The sequence below is a fragment of the Elaeis guineensis genome, chromosome 10 (genome assembly GCF_000442705.2).
Source record: "Elaeis guineensis isolate ETL-2024a chromosome 10, EG11, whole genome shotgun sequence".
NCBI lineage: Eukaryota > Viridiplantae > Streptophyta > Magnoliopsida > Arecales > Arecaceae > Elaeis > Elaeis guineensis.
The window spans coordinates 6,219,464-6,242,454 of record NC_026002.2 but is presented as its reverse complement, the minus strand read 5'-3'; the positions used below and the strand labels follow the sequence as shown (position 1 = coordinate 6,242,454).

Below are 22,991 nucleotides of genomic sequence, written 5' to 3'. Positions count from 1 at the left end.
GATGGGCGGTGATGGGAATTGTGAAAGATGGTGGATAGCGATGCAGATTAGGGAAGGTGGATGGTGATGGGAATTATCAAAGATGGTGGATAGCGATCGAGATTAGAGAAGGTGGTGAGTGATTGTGGATACTGGTGGATGGAGATAGGAACCATTGATTGTAATGGACAATGGTAGGGATTGCCGGTACCAGTGGACGGTGGTAGTGGGCGGAGAGGAAAGAGTTTTCTTTCTCTCTCTTTTCTCTTAAGAATTTTTTCATATTTTATTTCATATATGCCATATATTTTCATCTCATTTTTTCTATCTTTTTCTTATATTCTTTCATATTTAATTTGGAAAAAATAAAATTCTTTTTTTTTGCAAATACAAAAAGGACTATACTGATTCTACCAAAATAAAAATATTATAAAACTATACAGATTCTATCAAAATAAAAATATTATAATTATTTTTATTTTTTTATTATATTTATTTCTTCTTGTTGTCCATACTCTATTTTGTTTTATTTTTATCGGTAGCCTACCAAATAGTAATCTCACACCTCCAAGTTTTTAAAAAAGAAAAAAAAAAAGAAAGAAAGAAAAAAAATGGCAAGCTCAAGAATCTTTCGATGATAAGGAAGATCATGAATGCTAGCAATCCAATACTTATGTTGGATGGCACCAGATCCACTGGAACATATAAAAATACTAAAGATGCAATGAAATCATGAAATATTAATTTTGTATGAGGTGATAATATGTATAAAATGATAAGAATGTTGTGGATTGGATGGTGACGTATGTGGCTAATCATATATAAATTATATTATAGATCGCTGTGATAGATTTTTTTTTTTATATATTTTATTTTTAAATTTTTATATATAGATTTATACTGGATTGGTAAACTAAACATGATTTATCAAAAAAAATAAAAATTAGAGAGAAGCGTGCACGTCTTGGTACGTGCTATGGTAATTTATAAATTAATTTTTTTAACTACTTTAATAAATTGAAAGTAAAGGTTTACATTTAGGATGCATTTGATTAGTCATTAAAAAATATATTTTTTAATTTTTAATTTTTAAAAAATATAAATTAAAAAAATAATATTTGATAATATTATAAAAAATAAAAAATTAAAATAATCAAAATAATTATTTTATATATAAAACAAAATTTTTTTACTTTCAAAAATATATTTTTTTGTTGCTTCTTCACGTCTAAAATATCAATTCAAAAAATAAAGAGCCCGAATCTCTTTTCCTCATCGAGCTCTTCATCTCTCTACTCTCTTCTTCTTTTTTTTTGAATTTTTTTCTCATCGAATTTTTCATCTATCATCTCCAAATATTGCTGTTTGCTTTATAGTAACGTAGTTATCAAATATATTTTTTATTTTTTATTTTTATTTAATAATAAAAATTTTAAAAAATATATTTTTTTTAAAAATTAAAAATTAAAAAATATAATCAAACGCACTTTTAGTAATTATCATCAAGAAGAACTAGTTCTGCCGTTTTAGAACTAGCTGTTGGTTATCTCGGTCAGCACCGTTGCCTAACAAGTGCGGTCGAGATGGCCGGTTAATATAATCGCTGGATCTTCTAGAAAAGCGACCCTCGAAAAGTCTGGTCTCTTATCCAAAAAAAAAAAAAAAAAAAAAAAAAAGGTCTGGTCGCATGCTTACTTCGTCTGAAGCGTGGAGGAAGATGGACGAAACGCCCAATCCAGAGGCATTCTCCTTCCCATCTCTTCCGCTCTCCCTTCTCCGCTCCGGGGATGGGCTTTTCCCACACTCTCCCACTTCTCTTTGTCCCCCTACTCTTCGTAGTGGCGATTCCAAGCTTCTCCGATGCAGCAGTTCTGCCCTCGCTGGGCAAAGGGGATCCTGCCTTCTTCGATCCCACGAGAGTCACCCAACTCTCCTGGCATCCCAGGTACCAGATCCGCTCTCTTTTTCTCTGTTCTCTTCTCTTTTCCTCTCGCTCTGATCGCTCCTTGATCTCCTTCCACTTCTCCGTCTTTCTTGCAGGGCTTTCTTGTACAAGGGTTTTCTGTCCGATGAGGAATGTGATCATCTTATCTCACTGGTGGGAGATGCCTTTCTTCTTCTTTATGCTTTTTTTTTTTGGGGGGGTTGTATGGTTAACTGCGAAAGCTGTTGTTATCTTTGATATTTGTATCATGAGACCAGGCGAGGGATAAGCTGGAGAAGTCGATGGTGGCGGACAATGATTCGGGAAAGAGTGTGATGAGCGAGGTCCGGACGAGCTCGGGCATGTTCCTTGAGAAGCGCCAGGTAAGAGTTAGCCTTTCCTGCTCCCTGCTTTGGCGTGGACTCCTTAGTCTTAATTTGTTTAGATTGATCCATTTCAATCATAGGATTATTTCCTTCTCGTCGTTTGAAGTGATTTCTTTCAGATCTGTGATGTGAATAAATGCTTATTGGGGGGATCCTTATGTACTGCAAATCGCAAAAGAACGGTTCTTGTTGCATTGGAAGTTACCAGACCTAAATTGCTGTTAATTTCTCTGTTTAGTCGACTTAATTATTTTGCACAGTAAGACATTTTTGGTTCATGATGCCATACTAGCTGAGGCATAATATAAATGCAACATTCTTTATTACAAAATTTACTTTTGGTGAGAGTAGACTCCGAGAATTGTGTTTTGTTTCCATAACTACTATTTCGAAAGACAGGGTTTCCTATATGGCATTGTTTGGTTCGGAAATAAAGTAGCCACAAGGCAGGCCTGGAATACCCATAAGCCAGCCAAACAGCTTATAAGGAACAAGCATAAGCAAAGAGTGTTTATACTGGTCAAACTGGCTTGTATGCATAAGTATTCCATGAGAAAGCTATTATAAGCTGTTCCCAGCATAAAACCATCATTTTTACTGGTTTCCTTTTTCTTTAAGTAAAAACACTCTCCATCAAAAGTTATTCTAGAAAATGTAGTGAGGGAAAAATAGTGGCAAAACTACTCCAAAAGGCACCGTGGTTCCTATTCCACTTATTCTTATGCTCGAAGCAAATGCGGCCTTAGTGTTTTAAACAACATTAAACTCTGGTGATAGAAGCATGGTTGCATATCCTATTTCCACATATTATCACTATTTTCTAAGTAAGTGGGATTAGGGAATTTTGGTGTTTACCCCTTGTTTTTTTCCCCTTAAGTGGATGGAGCTTTGAACCAAACCACCTAGACATGGACCTGATACAATTTGACTAGGTCAGATTTTAGACTCCTAGCTTCCCCTTGCCTTAGGCCTCCACTTGATCTTTACTTGGACTTGGGCCAAAATTGGGCAATCCCAATCTATGCTTGAGCTTAGTTTGTACTTGAACACAAACTGGACCAGGACCCACTTTCCTTATGGTCATGGCGATTTTTTGAATTCTAGAAGTGGGTTAGGGTGATGGCTAGTGACATTCCACATGCCCCATTGATAGTTCTAATACTCTCTTAAGGGTTTCATGAAGGAAAAAAAATAGTTAAATGGGAAGCATTTTCCCTTCATTTGAGTCTTTACATGAGGGGACAAAAGTTAGTCTCCATCTCCACTTTTCTTGCCTTTCCTGTGAACCGAGAAAAAGTGCAACATTTCTAATATGTTAAGTAGAATTTGGTAAAAATTAATTTCACTTTCTCTCTCTCTGGTGGAGAAACTGAGCACGAGAAGGGAATCACTTCTTTCCATGTTTCCTATGTTTGGTACAGATCTGATGAACCCAAACAAATGGATGCTGCCCAGTCCTCTCTCTCTTCGAGATGTTGAATGACCCTTTTCTTTATTGCTCCCCGTATCTGTATGCAAGGGTGTTGGGATTGAATGTAGGGGTGGAACATCTCTTTACCAGATTTGCTCTTGGAACTTGTGAAAGGAGTAAGTACTTTCTCATTCTTTCTTCTCGGGAGAAAACATGAGATGGGAGATCAAGATGTTGTAGGATTTGAGAGAATGTTTCTCTTAGCCTTTCCTTCCCTATTCTAACCTCTTGGAACTTACAATACATTTAGGCCTAGAAATTTTGGAAACTTTGTAGGAGGCTTTCTACAAAGGTGAAATGAAACATAGGAGAGGAAGAAATATGTCCAAAGAGAGATATTAAATCTATATTTGGTGCATAAGATCTAGTATTTGAGATCTCCCAATAATGTTGTCAATATTGGGATAATATCATAAATCCTAAAGGGGGTCAGATCAGATGCAGTCATGAGAAGAATTGGAGACTTAAGGTTCTATCAGATGCCTTCTGAATATTGAAAGTGGGTAAAACAGTCTGAAAATAAAGCACGATCAAATTATATTTGATAGAGGGGTTAATAAGAAAACATCATACAGGGACATGGTAAATTCATGTTCTGATAAGCTCACTTTATCATGCCCAGCAAAAATGGTTCTAATGATTCAGTATTAGCTATATACCACCCTATAAATCTTTAGGATATATTACTTTGATGAAAAAATGTGCACATAGGCCCAGAAAACAAATTAAAGATACAGAACAATGTTCTTTTTGATATACAAGATTGGCTTCTTTCCTTTTGCCTCTTGAACAAAGAAAAATTTTCTTATCCAATATTTAAATGCTACTTAACATCTTGGTAATGAGTTTGCTCACCTTCCCAAATGGCCCAAGCATTAATCTGTTTGAATATAACCAACAAGTCATGTTTTGGGCCCCCAAATATTTTGACTCAATTTTTTTCGGCTTCGAAGATTGTTGAAGAAAAGTAATACAAATTTATAAAAATGGTTGAAAGTTTCGCTCCAGTTTTTTGCCCCAAATAGCTAAATTTCTTTTTCTTTATTCTTGAAGTTGAAATGACTAAGAAGTTTGCCAGTTTTATGTTGTAGAGACTTTAATGAATTTGCCAAATTTTATGTTTTGGAAGCTTTTAATGATATATTTTCATTATATCTCAGAAAATAGAGGATCTTAAAATGTGCATGCTCTCCTTGTGTTAATATGCAATATTATATGGTTTGAATCTTATGATCTGAAGGATCATGTGATGCACAAAATAAATTTTATGATTGAACTAATATCCAGGCAAATTGCTAGTGCCCTTTTTAATGTAGGTCATGTTATTTGAGCAAGGATCTTAGCACATTAATAACAACATTATCTATTTTACTTCTCTAGTGATTGCAATCACGAACTCCTTTTTGAATTTGGATTGGTGAAAGAACATGAGTGTTTTGGTCTGATCATCAAAGCTTTAAGCATATTAGTTGGGATTGGATCAACCTAGTTGATGAGATTTAGCAAGGTTTTGGGTCAAAACATATTTGGTGGATGTGGAACATAAGAATATTCTAGTGATACTTGCTTTAACTTGTGATTTCGCATACTCCTTTTTGGGTATATGTGGATGGGATAATATTATTTGATGCCCATACATTTCTATGAATTTAAAATAGTTCCTTTGTCTCCTAAACTTGTTTTTTTAGACATCTCTCATTGAATCATAGGAAGCAGGATTTCTCAACTTTGGTTCAAGCCAACCATATCATTAGACCAAATCTTTCAAGGCCCATAATTTTGAAAGGGATGCCCACTTCATAAAATCACTTCACAATGTATGAATTGTTTCTGCCTTCTACGTCTCCCAATTGTGGTCATCTATGGTTTTTTGTTTCCACGTCCTCATCCCACAACTTTCTTTGGGTTTTGGATGACAAAAGTAGTTAGTTGGTCCTTTTGGAAGACTTGTTGAAAGTAAATGAGAGTCTTTATGTGAAAGTTCTCCCCTATCTCATCATCTGAATCATCTTTGCTAGCCAATATATTGACCTTTTGCCTTAATTGGTAAAGTTTCTCTTCTTTCTCCTCCTTTCCCTTAATGGCACTAACGAAGGAACTCATTTTGTCTCTCATCTTCTCTAGCACTTTTATGCAAGTAGCAACCAAGTACCTTTTAGCAATGTTGTTAAGATCAAGATTATATTGTAGGTTGTATACGGGGTCAGATTGGATTGCAAATCATAAGATTATCCAATTTCCTTTAAACATTAAAATATGGTAAAAGCTTGTGATTTGAGCGGGTCGTAAGTAAGGCACCATCATATAAGGGCATAAAGATTCACTTTCCAGCAACCATAAGCTGAAAAATATAGTGTCCAAGAAATGAACAGTGTGTTTAATTAATCAATATAGTTTTACATCACTATATAGATCAGTGCAATATCTTAGTGCAAGTTATTTGAACCCCAAAAAATGTTTATGGACATAGGCTTATCGAACTTAATTCTCATTAGAGGTGAGAGATTGTAGGAAGAACTGAATTTAAAAAAAAAATAGTAGAAGAGATAACTCTGGGTTGTATCTCCAAACAACCGAAGTTATTTTCTCTTTACTCTTAAAAGTTGAAAATTTACAGGAGATTGTTAATTTTAGGTTTTGGGTGGCTATCAATGAAGAATATGCCATTGTAAAAGCCAAATAAATTAATTAGTAATTTAATCTTGAAAGATGGCTGTACTAATAACTTTAGGTTGTAGAAAAATGACCTAGATCTAGATCTTATGATTCAAAGGATTGTGCAAATCACCATCCATGATGCATCCACCAGTGTGATGCATCTTGACCGCCTTATTGGGTTACAACCTGATTTATTGCCTGCCATTCTCCTGACCACTACGCGAGGCTGCCAAGGGCCATCATCTGGTCGTTCAATCCTGAAAGCACCATGGTAGCCCTAATGGCTGATATTTAGAACAATGAGTGATATGATTTTCTTGTTTTGGTCATAGGTTTAACATTTAGTGTTTGAGTCTAGAATTTTGTTTCCTACTAGAAACTTGAAGATAAGCTTTTTGCTTGTATAGTAGGAGATATGATTCAAATCATGGGATGCAAGGTCTTTTTTAGATAGAAATAGCCACAAACAGTTACCATGAAGTAGTTTATCCCGAAATTCTTGTAGATGAAAGAATCACTAAATTTAAGCATGAAAAATTTGACTGTTAAACTAGGACCATTAGGTTCCCCATTGAATATGCTTTCCAACGGCTTATATTTGCCTCAATCAAAGCTTAGATAGAGGAAATATGGGCTGTTTTTCTGGGTATCTGTCAAAGCTGTCTAAGATTATGGTGCTACCACCAACATGGGATTTGAGCATGTCATTGGCTTTTAAGTCTTTTTCTTAGTAAAATTTACTGAAGGTCCGTCAAAGGGCTTAGGGACAAAGTTTGGGCTTAATGGTTGGCTTTTGGCTTTTAAAAGGCCACATCCAATTCAGTTGATGTTTAGTCTAAATGATTTTATTTAAATTTATCTTTCATATGTAGTTCTGCTTGTTTATGTAAGCCTTTTTTTGGTTTTTGATGCTAGAGTTAATAGAACTATTTAGCGACGTTTTAGGTAGAAACTGACAGTTAGGGTGCATTTGGTTTATAACTGGAATTGGAATCAAAATGGATCGGTATGAGAATCGGAATGGTCATATTCCTTGATGCATTTGGTTCGTGATTGGAATCGGAATTGAGATGGAATTCAAATATTAGGGGAGAGTCCAGATTGGATTTTGGGGGATTGGGCCATTCCCATGCTCTTCTGGAATCGAAATGGGAATGGGACTCTCCCCAGCCATACAACTGGAATGGGAGTCACTCATTCCCATTTTCATTCCAGAGCCCAACTCCCCCAACCAAACATGCACTTATTTTTCTTCCCTCTTATGCTCTTCTTCCTTTTTATCTATTTATATTCATGTATATTGACAGTCCTCCGTAGGACGATGGGATTCATCCATAGAGACATGTATAACAATATGATCATATTGTTTGTGAGGGGAAACAAAGTGTATATATCATTCAAGAAGTTTGATTTGCAGAAGTTGAATGGTTTAGAAAATACCATGATATAAAATTATCCTACAAGAAAAATGCAAATATTTGGGAACCCAGCCATGGCATATGATGTGGGATAATGCCCAGTTGCCCACAAAGGAAACTTCAGATCAATACGTAGGGGTCAAAGCATGTGATGCAGAGAATTGTCAGAGAAAACTATTGACAAGCTGCTGTTGTCCTTCATCATTAGGATGTTTCAGAGCTCAAATTGGTGACCAAGTGTGCAAGGTTCACTATCGAAGGTTTGAAATGTTTCCAAAGATTAAGGTTGGGCAAGCCCCTAGATTCTTGTTGACTTGGCGGAAGGAAAACTTTCATAATTCATTGTCTTAATCCTTTTTGGATGGCATCGAGAACATCAATTTTAGGGTTTGTTTGGATATATTTGTGGCTTGGAAATTTGATCAATTCTTTTACCAAAATGAGAAGTAGTGCTTTTTCTCTAGACTCTCGTTAGGGGCATGAATTAGCCTAATCCCCAAATACTGCACTTTAATCTCCAAAAGACCCAATTGGGGGTCAAGATAAATATTCTACATGGACCAGTTGGTGATATTTTATTTATCAGTAAGAAGCTTATCGTCATGCCATATTCTACGATAGTGATAAAAGAGAAAATTTATGTCACTTTACTTGTAAGGCTTAAAACACTTCATTATGACAATGCTAGGGACTTGAAATAGTTCATTATCTTAGACATGGTGTCATTGCATATACCAAAGTGTCACATTAAAAATTTTCATGCTAAATGGCAGAAGTCTTGATTGGTATAAGCTAGGCACTCCTTGGAGTACAAGAGTCATTATGCAATGATCTGTTGGTTCCGTCTCCCCAAAAATGTCGCCACTCCAGGCTTCCTAATATTGGAGTTGAGATTTAAGCTGATTGCTGTTTGGTTATTGGTTGGGTTAATGGAACTTGTGAGGTGACTTTGTGAGTGATAGATGTTCTCTCTCATATGAAGTCTATGCTGTTACATTTTGGAGAGGCTGGTACAGCATGTTTGAAAAAAAGCTAATGAAACTGCTGACGGTTAGCTGTCAGAGCACACTCTAATGAGAAAATTACTTGCATTAATATAGATGCACCCTATGAACTTGGATCATTTATGATCATTAAAAGGGGCTCTGTATTAGATATTAGAGTAAAATTTACTGACTCCCACCTAGTAATGTAATATTTTGCTCTCTATATAAAAAAAATCAGAAATGTTATTCTAGGGAGAGCATTCATAGTTTGGATGAATTTTTCAAGTCTTATAACATGTCTTAGGTAATTCTTAATACAAGTACTTATGACATAAGAAAAAATCAAAAGGATAATTATAGAGAAGCCACTAAACTAGCTTTCTCGTGCTTGTGGGGAGCACCTAATTTATTTCCATGAAATAATTTTACCTCGCTTAAGCGAAGAATAGAAGGTGTGGAAGGATTAGGTAATCTTGAATTTACTCAACCATCACAAAACCTAACTCAAACCCAAAATATATGTAATCTTTAAGGATTAATTTAAATTGAAATCTTAGTAGAGCAGGATTTATGCTATTGTTGAATTCTCCCGATTAAAGCCAAATAAATTCAAATGGTGCTTCCATGCTGTTTTACCAAAACATTGGACAGATGTTTAAGTTCTTCCTGTTAAAATAGTTATCCCAAAGTGTTTAGCAAGAAGCACCTTTTTTTTTGGTGATTGACTAGATGGCTCAGACTCGCATGGTATGAATACATCCAACAAAATAAGAAAACAAGACATCTCTAAACTGAATAGGAATTCCAGACCAAGACGTCCATAAGGTTCAATAAGAGTGCTCATCAACAAAAGAAGCCACTGAATCTGCTACACTTTTCGCCCCCCTGTAGACATGAGTCATGGCAAATGATATGCAATCCTTAACTAATCTCCAATTATCCAATAGTAGGGGATGCTCAGTAGTAGCTCTAGAATGTTTTGAAATCATTTGACTACTGTAGCTGAGTCGCCTTCAAGGAGAGTGTGATTAGCATTCAAGGAAAGAATAGCATATTGGATCCCTCCCATGCAGCCCTCAGCTTTGCTCCTAGAACAGATAGGTCAAAAAGTTGTCTCCTACCGCAATAAACTGGGAATCTGGGCCCCTAATTACAAAACATGCTCCTCCTCTTCTAGCTCTATCATTGACACTGTTATCAAAGTTAACCTTCATGAAGCTTGGGGGTGGGGGCTCCTAGATTATAAATACCGTCTTGGCGAGGGATGAAATTGTGGAGTCGTCACAGGTGTCCCTAGCTGTCACTGGCTCTTCACTTTGAATAATTTCGGTAGCTTGCATGATTGCCTTCTCCAAGATAAATCTAGTTAAAGACGATATATTTTCAAAAATTCACATATTTCTTATATACGAAACATGATAATATACGTAGAATAGAGGCACTTTTTCTTGCTTTCTGGTTGATGTCCGTATGATTTCAGATACTATAGGAAAGCCTCACGCGGGGATGGTGCTGAAAATACTGCAGCTGGAGTATTGGATAATGCATACCTGCAATGCCTTTGGGCATTGAAAGAGAGCATGAGTCCTTTAATTTCTCCACATCTAGGCAAAGATCACAATTAGAGGCAATATTCATTCTTCCCGTCAATACTCCATGGCACAGAATGCGATCCCGTACAAGCTTCCATAATAATGAAAACACTTGAGGGTGCACTTCCAGCTTCCATACCCAAGCGTTGTCCTTCCTATTATCAGAACCTTCTTAGATAATTTATAAAGCTTGTTAGTCCCGACTTAGATGTACAAGATGTCCCCCGTACCAATCTATCTGATATATCACCATTAGGCATTGCAATGGATAGAATTCCATCTGTCAAACCATCCCCAAATAGTTTAATGTAAACATCATCTATAAGCACCAAGAAGATCTTTGACCTTCAAATTCATCATAGATTCTTGATTAATCATGGTTGGCCAAATAGTAAGAGGGGTTAAGGAAATCCAAGCATCATGAATAACATTAATCGAACTACCATCCCTCATCACCCACCGAACGTCGGATAATATCATCGGGGCATGAGAGCATATCTCTTTCCAGATGAAAGAACTACTACATGGTGGGATAGGCTTGGCAAGCATGGTTCATGGCCCATATTTAGCCCTCATCTAATTGCTTCACATATTATCCGGTTCAAGCACAAACTTCACCACATGGCTTGCTATCAAAATATCCTGCATGATGAGCAAAGAGTGGTCCCCAAACCACCATCCTATATAGACGTGCATACTTTGTTGCGAGCTACAAGATGAATTCTATGGGCTTCTCCTATGGTATCCTAGGGAAAGTTTTTGAATATTTGTTCTGGTTGCACAAGAGAAGACTTGGACAAAATCGTATTATTAGACATGATATAGATCAGCATAAAGGATAGCATCGATCTAATCAATATGATCCGGCCCATCATGGAAAGGGACCTGGACTTCCACCCCTTAAGTCGCCTTCTTACATTGTTCTCCAACTGTGAGCAATTGACTCTTCTCAACTTTCTCCCAGTGATGGGAATGCCAAGGTACTTCCATGACCCATCTTGTTCTGAAACTCCTAACACCTCATTTATTGCATTTTCCAGTTGATGATTGATTTTTAGACTAAATTGGACTGCGGGTTTGAGTAGATTCATCCTCTATCTTGATGCTGCACAATAATTCTCCACAATACTCTTGAGTATCACCATATTTGAGATGGATGCTCAAACCAGGAGATAATCATCGACAAAAACTAGGTGAGAGATTATCATTGGACCCATTGGAGTAGGTCGATAAGCTACCAATGAATTGTTCAAAGATCTGAGGGCTCTAGAACAAACATTACCACAAATAACAAAAAGATAAGAGGAGAGAGGATAACCTTGTCGAAGGCCGACTAAGGATTAGAAAAACTCCATAGGTATGCCGTTGATAAAAATAGTAAAAGTCGGTCTTTGCACACAACCAAGTACCCATTTAATCTGGTGTCATGAAAGCCCAATTATACCATGGCGCAAGTGAGGAACTTCCAACTCATGTGATCATAAGCCCTCTCCATGTTGAGCTTAATTGCCATAAGACTTCGTCTACAAGGTGCCTTGAGGAGATCATACATGAATTCTTGTGCACGAGAACACTATCAGAAATGTTGTGCCCTTCAACAAAAGCGCCTTGCTTCGGACTAATCAACCTAGGATGCAGTGGCTTCAATTGGTTTACCACTATTTTAGCTATAATATTGTAAAGGGTGGTGCAGAGGCTAATAGGCCTTAAATGACTTGGCTCAAGAGCTTCTTGCTTTTTAGGTATTAGCATGATGAATGTCTCTTTCTGCTCTTTAGGCATATCCGTAGTAGTGAAAAATTGCTGAATAGCAGCGACCAACATTCCGTTGAATAATCATCTAATATCTTCAAAAGTATAAAGGCGGAAAACCATATGGCCTTGGGGCTTTCTCCTCCACCATGGAAGCAATAAGAGCCTTGACCTCTTTTTCCTGCACCTGGCTTATGAGAGAGATGTCCTCTTTGGAGATAATGTAGTCAGGAAGTAGAAAGGAGTATTGTGCTGAGCTGCCATCAATAGTTGACCATCTAGACCTGAAAAATGAATAGATCTCTCTTCGGATAGAATCAATATCATCAATCACCTCACCATTGCTATCCTTCAAAAGATGGATGATGTCCCTCTGCCTTCTTATAATTGTAGATTGATGGAAGAATCTCGTATTTTTGTGCCCTTCTTTGACCCTCATTACTCTGAATTTTTGCCTTCATGATGCCTCTTGTTGATGCAGTAAGGAATGATGGGTCGTGAGATTCATTTGAAGCTGAGACATATCTTCTTGTGAAAGACTTCTCTGCTGATCTTTTAGCAACTCAAGCTTCCAAATAGACTTTTAACTTATTCTAGTCTCCTTAATATACACATACTTGCAGTTCCATTTCCTCAGCCTTCACTTGGTTATTTCAAGCTTTCGAGTAACTTGATACATGGCATGTCCCCTGACGGTACTCTCAAGGCAGTCATCACAATATTCCATGATTGTTGATATATATTCCAAATTTTCTCAAATCAGAATGGGGAATGGCCCTGAATAGCAACATCATTAGAAACAAGAATACGACAGTGGTCAGGAGCAATACGAGAAAGGTGACGAACTTGATAATTAGGAAAATGCTGAATCTAATTTGTAGTAGCCAAGGCCTTATCAATCTTTTCCCGAAGTCTAGCATGTCCCTACCAATTGTTGCACCATGTGAATTTGGGAGCAGTAAACCCAAGGTCAAGCAGACCATTGGTGCTAATAAAATTCTGAAACTCTTGGATCTCCATCTTATGTGTGTATGCTATACTGCCTCTCTTGTCTTCTTGACCCTCAATGCAATTGAATTCTTCAGCTGCAATACAAGCGAGTCCTTGCTGCTGTATCACCTTGGTGATCTCATCTCAGAGGACCCTCCATAGTCTGTTCTAACATAGACAGCAGATAAAATCTAAGGCTCGACATTGTATTGTGAAATAACAATCACCACTTGCTGATTGCAATTATTAAATACATCAATATTTGCACAATTCATTCTTCAGGTAGCAATGGTACCCTTTGACAATTCTTGGGACTCAATAGCATAGAAACCCCAATCATTAGAAAAACAACATCTAGCATAATTAAGACTTCTGCCTAATAGGTATGTTTCAAATAAAACGCATTTAGTTGGGCTCTGGATCATGGCCTAGTTCCTTCAGTATGCCAAAATTAGTGCCCAAACTTGAGGAAGTTGATCCTCTGCTCCTACTTTGGAAATCCATGTGTCAGATGATGAATGGTTCCAATCAGGGGACTTGTGCTTGGCTATCTTCAAGGATTTTTGCCTTTTCAGTCGGCCAGTGACCCGGGAGAACTCGATTGGTTATGTGGTGAACTTGACCGAGGGAGACAAGCCAAGCTTAGATGACTTAGGCATTGACTCGTTCATTGTCTTACTTGTTTCTATTCTTGGATGCCTTAGATTGCGGCAGCTTAGAAGAAATAAACTATGGCATGAGTATTGGTCATCAACACCTCAATGGGTTGCTGATTTCGCAAGTGATCCTGGTCTTCTGGTCCCATCATCCTCATTGGTCAATGAGGCTGACTTCACCATGGATCAACATGAACTTGCTAGCTCCTTAGGCACAAAGTTCTCAAGTTGCAGAGGGCAAGATTCATCTGAAGAGGGTGGTTCTGATGGGGGATTGTTGCACTTTTCATCATGATGCCCAATCTGTCCACAATGAAAGCATACCCCCAATATATTTTCATAAACAAAGGGTTGCCAAAAAACCCTAGTGGTCCCTCAATTGAAATCCTAGGTTTCAATGGTTCCATTGAATTGATTCAAACCTAGATTCTTGCAAAACAAAATTTTTACAGGTTATTGGTAAAGTTGCCCATCTGCATTGGTTTGCCAGCCATCGAAGCAATACTGAGAATCATGTTCTTCTTTTAGAATTCAATGGGTGGCCCAAGCAAATGGATCCAAATTGTGACCATCTTAACCATGTTCACACCTGAAAAGAAGTCTGGCACCTAGTTCCATGGCTAGTAATTGTCTGGCAACGATCCAGGGGCCATCAGCAAGAAGTGTCTCCTAATCGGTCTTCGACTTGAATTCGATGATGTGATGATCATCCGCCAATGGAAAAGTTTCAATTCTCTCTTGGCTCTTTTTGCTTGATTTCGCAAGCAATATTCATTCATTCGACACCCTCCGCATGAGGCGTCGAGTGATCACCACCGATGATTCCCACTCCTTCCTTGACTCCTATAGTTCATCCTCTAGTCACTCGAGAACCTACATGAAGTGGCACCGGAGGTTCTCGATTTCCTCCGAAAGCCTAGGGGGTACCGACGAGGGCTTCCATTGATGCCCTCGTGCTACCCTTGCCCAGGATTTGGTCTTCTGACTGGTCCTCTGAAGGCTTACGACCCTCTTTGTCGGCAGCGGCATCCACTTTATCTCCCTCATTGTCACCCATACTCACACCTGGAAGTTGTTCGACAAGAGTTCAAAGAGCAGCACAAACCTCAAGAAGCACTTTTGAAAAATAGAAGCAGTGCTAGACATGCTAGGAAGCACCAATATTTCAAGTGCCATATTATTGATTGTGCATCAGATGTTGATACTTATTAGGTACTTCTTGCATAGGTACTTGATACTTATGTTACGTATCCTATTTCCATTTTTTTTATAGAAAAAAAGAACATGTTGAATGCTTCATAGGGACAAATGGATGTTTCCCTGGTACCTCCAAGGGAGGGATGTTCTTTCTTTTTTTAATACTAACCTTTTAATAGTGAATGGTCTATTTGGATTCTATGATGTTAATATTAAAATTTAAGCTGAGCTTGTGGTCTATGAATTTGATCGATGACTAATGACTCTATCTTGAGCTGTTAAAAGTTGATGTCATGACATAAAGTATGGACTGCTTTATTTTGAGAGCCTGCTATGCTTAATTGATGCTTTTTGACATGCCTATATATTTGTGTGTTTGTGTGTGTGTGTACACACACACATATATATATGTATGAAACATGTACAATGTTGAGATATCCTAGTCCTACCTTTTCAAGATGTGCTGTATTGGTCTACCTTTCAAGTCATATCCATGTCCTGTATCCATGTCCATTGATCTACCTTTCAAGTCATATCCGTATCCTGTATCCATGTCCATGCTTAGGAAACATGCCATTACATTTTTTTTTTCTATTCATTTGTTAAGGTTGATTGTGGTTTTGTTGTCTTTTTTTTTAAAAAAAAAAATCTATTTTCTCCACTTGCTTTCAATGTTCTGAAAACAGAAGGATGTTTGATACTCATTTTTTTTCTTTTTCAAATCATACGACAATAAAATGCTTTTGGCTATGGTGGAGGAGGATGGATTGTGTGGCATTGTACATGATAATTACATTTACTGGTGGCAACTCCTGGTGAGTGGTGTCATGGTGGGTGGTGATGTTGTCACAATAAGATGGAGAAGTGGTGGTAGTCATGGTGCAGTCGTGCTGGAGGGATGGTCGTCACTGATAGGGGATATGATGTTGGCAGAGCGGAGTGGCTGTGAGGGTGCTCAAGGAGGGTCGCCGATTGCAATGGTAGGGGGTGAGGTGAGGGGGTGGATTATTGGTGGCAATGCAACAACAACCATGGTGGTGGCTATGGTGGCATGGGGGTGGTGATTCTGGTGGTGGGTGGTGGTGGTGAGTCACAATTTGGTGCAGCAATGGTGGTAGCCACGGTGCAATGGGGGTGATAGGGCTGTGGTTGGGAGCGGATGTCATGTTGGTAACTTTAGCAAAGTGGTTGTGAGGGCTGTCAAGGAGGTGTCTTGATTGCATTGGTAATTGATTTTTCTTTTTTTTTTTTTTGTTGGGTGGAACAACCTTGGTGGTGGCATAAGGGCAGCAGCAGTGGTGGTGAATGGTTGTAGCAGCAACAATGGAGTGGTGGTGGCAGTGGAGTGCTGGTGTAGGGGTGTAAATGGACCGCATTAGATTGGATTATAATTAAATCCAACTTTAATCCGAAATATTTTGGACTTAAAAACTTGGCTCCAAAGTCGAACCAAATACTCTACTAGTCCAATCCAATCCAGTCCGAAAAGTTCGGATTGGATCTGACTGAATTTTTGGACTTTTACTTAGTTATACATATTTATCTTTCGTAATTCGCCTATCTATGTAGCGCATTTATCACATATAGATCTTTACTTTTTATGTGTTTTTTTTTGACAAACTGAAATACCTATATGGTACGAATCTAGAGTTTTGAACTTTATTGATGATAATGGAAAATTTTTTTTTATATATTTTTCTATTAAAACTGCTATTTTTTGAAGTTCGTAGAATCTTACGATTCTACAATTTGATTCTATGATTCGATCTTGATTCCTGAGGACTCTTCATTGATCCTAGATAGGATCCCAATCATGATAACATTGTATACTAGTACTACCACTAGCAATTTCATGTTACACTACCTTTTCCATATCAAGAATATCATTAGTAGTATGCTTATTTACTATATAGAATAACCTAGTTGCATCATAACGATATATGTTTGTTATGCATTATGTATGTTCCTTTCTTCTACCCTTTCCTATTAATCAATAACTATTTGTGGCTACTAGCTTGACACTAAAGAAGAATTCGATTCAATAATTTTTATTATTTTTATTATTAAATTTCTATTTAATTATTATTTTCTTGTTATTCTTAATTATTACTTTATTGTTAATATTAAATGTATAATTATTTATTAAAATTTTTATAAACATTCTTGTTATATTTTATATTACATTTAGTTTATAGTATATTTATTCTATTGTATATTTGAAATGATATTTTTTCTATTTTCATATCATATTAATAACATTAAATTATATATATTATTATATTAAAGTATATTGTGTATATTAAATTGTATTATATATATTATTATATAAGTATTATATTACAATATTAAATTGTTATATATACACATATACATATATTAAGTTATATATTATTATATTAGTACTATTTTATAATATTAATTTATTATATATATATATATATATATATAATCCAAAAGTCTAAACTAGAAGAATGGATTGGATTTGGTTTGGACCCATAGTTTGGCCTTTGGATTGGATTTAGATTTTATAATATTAAATCTAAGTCCAAAGTCCAAAATTTTTAAAAATTGACTCCAAATCCAAAACCAAAGTCCAAAAATTCTATCCAATCCTCTAGTTCGGTTTGGATTTGGATTTTCTCCAATCCACTTACACTCCTATGCTGGTGGTAGCATAGGTGGTGGTATTGGATATAGATGTGAATGGATGGCAATGACCTATTATTTTATTTTTGCCTCTAGACTTTTTTGAAAGAGAATTTTATTTTTCGCTTCCAAAATTTTCCAATTCCTCCAATATCCATGCTTACCCATTCACCTTGTATGTTGATGTTCTGCAGTGATCTCATGACTTGCTAGTATTGGTGATTTGTGCCAGATTTACATCTGTTCTGTGTGATCAAAATTGATCAGCTGTCTTTACACTATATCTGGAAGTTAATTATAGGTTCACAATTTGGATTTCAAATAATGGATATTATGCAAAGGCGATGCTTTAATTGGAGCCAAACATATATATCTTATTCCATGAACGTATCTCTGAATTCTGCAAATTTGTTGAGTCTCTGATCATGTGGAGGATATTTTTCATCAGATTTATATTTTTCATTCTTACATATCTCTGAACTCTTTTTGTCTTTCTTTCTTTTTCTTTTGGCCATTGTGCACGCATGCAAGTTAAATTTAAAAGAGTGATGTTTTACATATTTGTGATTAAATTTCACCTTTTGGCTGCATGACTAATGGAGGAACCTCATTACACTATTCCTCTGCTTTCTTTTGTTATTCATGACCTCTTTGTTTCTTCTATCAATCTGAAGTTGACGTGGCTCTCAAATGCCCAGTAATTTCTTAGTGCATCTTGTGAAGTAATTTTCCAGACTCTGACATAGTTCTTGGCCTAGATTATGCAGCCAAAGTGTACTTAGCTCTCAGGTTGAAGATTTAATATCAGTTTGTTAGCCAAAATGCCCCCATTAAGAATTTGTCGTTTTGTTTGCTATGCTAATAAAAGTAACAGTTAATTGTTGTGGGTGTGAATGCTGAAATTTTTTTTTGTTGCCTTGAAGGATGAAATCGTGAGAACAATTGAGCAGAGGATTGCTATTTGGACCTTTCTTCCAGAAGGTTATTCAGTATCACCTCTTCTTCTTCTCCTCTTCCTCCTTTTCTTCTGTCCAGTAACTGTGTTGTATCCTCTTATGGAATTTTTCAACTGTATAGTCTTCCCATTTGATGCTTATTATTGATCAGAAAATGGTGAGTCCATGCAAATACTACACTATGAGCATGGTGAAAAATATGAGCCACATTTTGATTATTTTCATGACAAAGTTAATCAAGAACTGGGAGGTCATCGAATTGCCACAGTACTCATGTACCTATCTGATGTTCAGAAGGGTGGAGAGACAATTTTTCCAAATTCAGAGGTAAGAAAACCTAACCTACTCCATCTTGTCTAAGAACTTTCTTAATACTAACATTCTGCAATATTTGCAGGGAAGATTTACTCAACAGAAGGATGACAGCTGGTCTGATTGTGCAAAGAATGGTTATGCAGGTATCATTCAATCCATTGATTTTGATAAAATTGACTGCCTGAACAATCTTCATGTTAATGTGTGTGTCCTGAAATCATCTTTTTTTTTTTTTTTTTTTCCGGGGGAGGGGGTTTGGCAAATAAATCTTTCAGAAATGTGGTACCGACTATTTATAATCTTTTTTTTTCTTTTTTACTTTTTTCCTTTTTTTTTGTGAGCCTGAAGGCATTAACACTACCTTCCGCCCTGTACATATAATCAAAGGGAAAATTATAGTGACACCCCCTCAAGCTGACCCTTCAAGTTTCTAAATTGTTCGATACTAATCCTATCGTTCATCTCCATTAGCAGTGGTGTCACATTACAATCACATAGTAGCATAAAATTATATTATGACCAAAATTCCCTTCATATCAGTTGTTTTTTTTTTTTTTTTGATTCTTGTATTAAAATTTAAAATGATGGATAATTACAATCCCCTGCTTCTAAAGACCAAAATATACAGTTCAACTCCATTCTTTTTTGTTTTCTGTTACCTCCTCTGTCTCATCTTCATTCTTTATGGTATCTGAGATTGGAAATGATGGACCAATTATCCCTTTTTTTTTTCCAAGTCACCATTTAGCAACCTCTTGGCATAATCTGAGATTGGAAATGATGAGGCAACTACTAAATTTTCCAATTTTTTTTTATATCATTTTTCTTCCTCTTTTCCTCAGTCCTTCCACTCGCCCCATTTTTGCTTGCCATTTCCCACATCGCCACCCATGCTTCATAAAAGCCTTCTTTCCCCCATATACAACCATGTCCTCTTCTCTTTTCTTCTTGGCTCTATCTCTTTTCAAAGGCTAATAGTAGGAAAGGCTTCATCTTCTAGACCTCCTGCTCTCGCAAGTGAACCATTTGATGAGAAAGAGAGAAGAAAATGTTTAAATTTAACTCCAATGGGTGTCACCAAGAACCATGCTTCATCTAACCTCTTGTGTGCTGAGGATAATACCAGCATTCTGAAATTTGATGATGGGAAAGAGGAGGGATTCAATGGAGAAGCCAAGGGCCATGCACCTGGCTGGATTCCAGAACAAAGGAGTGATTTTTAGGGGAACTTCTTAAAGAGTTTTCCCCTACAATCTGAGGAATGCATCACTTTGCTGGTTGAGAAGGAATTAGGAATTATTCTGGGAGAGAATTATGCCAAGAGGTTGCTGACTGGTGACTTGGACATTTCAGTCAGGAGAGATGCCATTGCTTGCATTGGAAAGGTCGGAGTTTTCTCTTTCCCTTCTTCTTTTCACCTAATTCTTATGAATTTCTTATTGGGTTTTGAGCTTCATCTGTTTTCCATTGATTTCTGTCCACATAGTGTTTGATTTTTGAGACTATTGATTAATTCGGTCAAATTTCATGTTTATGCCGAGAGGTTGTTCGATTATCTGGGATAGACTGGAAATGGGGAGGGAGTGGTTGACAATGAGGGCACAGGTGTGGCCACTGACATAGCGGAGCTTGCCACTGGGGTAAACGGGGTAGGATCTTGCCACTATAGCTGCAGAGAAATGATTGGGGAGCCGGCAGAAGATGGAGAGAGCCTTTTTGTCATTTGAAATTGCAGGCTGATGCTGTCAGCTGGTTAGGGAGCCAGAGGACTAGTTTGGAATGGTTTGAAAACTTGAAGGGTCAGCTTGAAGCTTTCTAAAGTTGATGGAGTGTCTCTAGGACATGTCCAAAGTTGAGGGGTGTGACTAGAATTTTCCCTATAATCTATCCTTGATCCATATTCTACATATACCAGACTTGTGAACTCACCATTGAAGAGTTCTGTCGTTTAGATTTTCTATGCGTTTACCTGAGATTGCAAACCAATTGGCCGGTAAGTCAGCCTCCTATATTGGCTTAGAAGCAAATTAGTTTCGTTATGAATATATACTTTAGAAATCCAAAGGCTAGTTGCTTTACCAAAGGTATGATTTGCATCACTGATGTTGTTTGGCTACACTAAAAATTGTTTCACTTCCTGCTGAATGCACAAGCCACCTTGATGGCCAGTAGCCCCACTTGGATTTCTTGGGACATGCCCAGACAAGCAATCGCCAACTAACATTTCAAAATCAGCAATCTCCTTTGCCTCACTTCTTGCTCCAACACTATTAAAGCAGGCCTTGTTTCAGTAACCTCCATCTGGTTTAAATATGCTTTTAGTCTTCGTTGTTCCCTCTGCCATTAAGGCAGGTGGTACTACTTTTCCTGTGTTATGATAGAACTATGTTAGACTTTTATATTTCTTCTTTTCATTATGAATAAAATTTGGTTTGTCTTTCCTCAACCATAGAATGTATGGCATGATTGCTTTCATTGCAATTTCAATCTTGTTTATTTCAACAGCCGGAGAATCTTGTGATGTGGCTCATATATGACCCATCCCAGCAATAGAACTAATCTCATGCCCTATCCTTTTTGACCATTAGAATTTAAAAAAAATAAGTGCTTGTGTTTCCAGTGCATAGATTACATCTGGGGCAAATAGCAGCCAAGTAGACTGAGTTAATTTCCACATGGATTGTCTTGCTAAAGGTTCAACCAGAAGCATGCAATTGTTATCAAAAAACCAATCTCTTTTGCTTGTATGTTGCCTGTTATTTTGGATGAGCGAAATATATGCAGATTTAGTGGAGTGGGATCCACTATAGGAAGTATTTCTGGATTACTTCAAATGGAATGGTAATCAGCTCTTCATTTTAATCCTTTTCAGCAGGTAGTATATCTCTTACAGGCAATTCTCCTTGTCAAAACTAGCTGTGTAAATTCGGAAGTCTCTTTACACCAGTTGATTCAAATTGAACCACCCAAATATCTTTATCAGTTCATTCCTAAATCTTCAAATGCTTATCCAGAGCTGCATGCTTGAGTTCTTCTGGACCTGGTTTGAAATTATGTTTTTCCATTCATACCTTGAGATAAAAGTATTAGTCCAATGGTTGAAGTCTTTTCTGATCGGTCAGTCTGTGTTCTCATATATCTTTGAAGGCTGCTAATCCTGAAAATTCTTAAGAGTAGATCTTATTACCTGATTATCAAGGGATCCTTTGTTCATTTCATTCCAATAAAGTTCCATGCATTGCCTTCCAGATCTGTCGTAATCCTTCACTGCCGTAGGCATCTCTCTAGCAGCCATTATATTAAACATAAACTTTGCTGCCCTATATTGACTGCAGGAATTTTTTTTTTTTTTTAGTTAAACATCTAACTGGAGAACTTGATCCAAATTTTTACTGTTCATATTGGAAAGATTGTTCAATTTGTGTGATCATTTAAACCATTTGATGCATCTTACAATAGCAACTTAAAGGCATTTTCTCCTCCCTGAAAGCGGTTTTCTAATGCAGTGAAACCTGAGAAAGGTGATGCTTTGCTTTTCTTCAGCCTCCATCCTGATGCAAAAACAGATCCAGACAGTTTGCATGGAAGTTGCCCTGTCATAGAAGGTGAAAAGTGGTCTGCAACAAAATGGATTCATGTGAGATCCTTTGAGAAACCAGAAAAACAAAGGTCAATTGAGGCATGCGAGGATGAGAATGCTCTTTGCCCGCAATGGGCTGCTCAAGGGGAGTGCGTAAAGAATCCTCTTTATATGGTAGGATCCAAGGAGTCAGCTGGATTTTGTAGGAAGAGTTGCAATGTATGTGCCATGTAGGTCTAGTTCCATGCGGTAAAACAGTTTTTTTCCAGGGATTTACTGTTAGATCCTTTGATGTACATAAACTGTCGGACATACTGAAAGTTCGATGTTGATTTCTAGTACAAATTCCAAATTTTCTTTTTGAAAGTTTGCATAATATGCGTCAAAATATCAATAAGATGTCTGTTATGAGTCATGCTGTGGTTCCTGCTGGTCATACAAAAATTTCCTTGTAGTAGTTTCTCGTGATTTAGGGGCTTAGATAC

The 22,991-nt window shown here is 37.0% G+C and overlaps 1 protein-coding gene across 1 annotated transcript; it reads left to right on the top strand.

Annotated features, from left to right (window-relative positions):
* Window positions 1–1,643: 1,643 nt before the first annotated feature.
* Window positions 1,644–22,872, top strand: LOC105053465 (probable prolyl 4-hydroxylase 7). The gene is made up of 7 exons (XM_010934624.3): window positions 1,644–1,924; window positions 2,020–2,077; window positions 2,182–2,286; window positions 18,579–18,636; window positions 18,763–18,938; window positions 19,009–19,069; window positions 22,433–22,872. Exons 1-7 carry the CDS (start codon window positions 1,767–1,769, stop codon window positions 22,738–22,740), a joined length of 924 nt encoding a protein of 307 aa, XP_010932926.1. The 5' UTR covers window positions 1,644–1,766; the 3' UTR covers window positions 22,741–22,872.
* Window positions 22,873–22,991: the final 119 nt, after the last annotated feature.

Coding starts and splice junctions, on each gene's coding strand:
- LOC105053465 (XM_010934624.3), top strand. CDS start 1,767: ATGGGCTTTTCCCACACTCTCCCACTTCTCTTTGTCCCCCTACTCTTC. Junction 2,287..18,578: donor TGTTCCTTGAGAAGCGCCAG/GTAAGAGTTAGC, acceptor GTTGCCTTGAAG/GATGAAATCGTGAGAACAAT. Junction 18,637..18,762: donor TTGGACCTTTCTTCCAGAAG/GTTATTCAGTAT, acceptor ATTATTGATCAG/AAAATGGTGAGTCCATGCAA.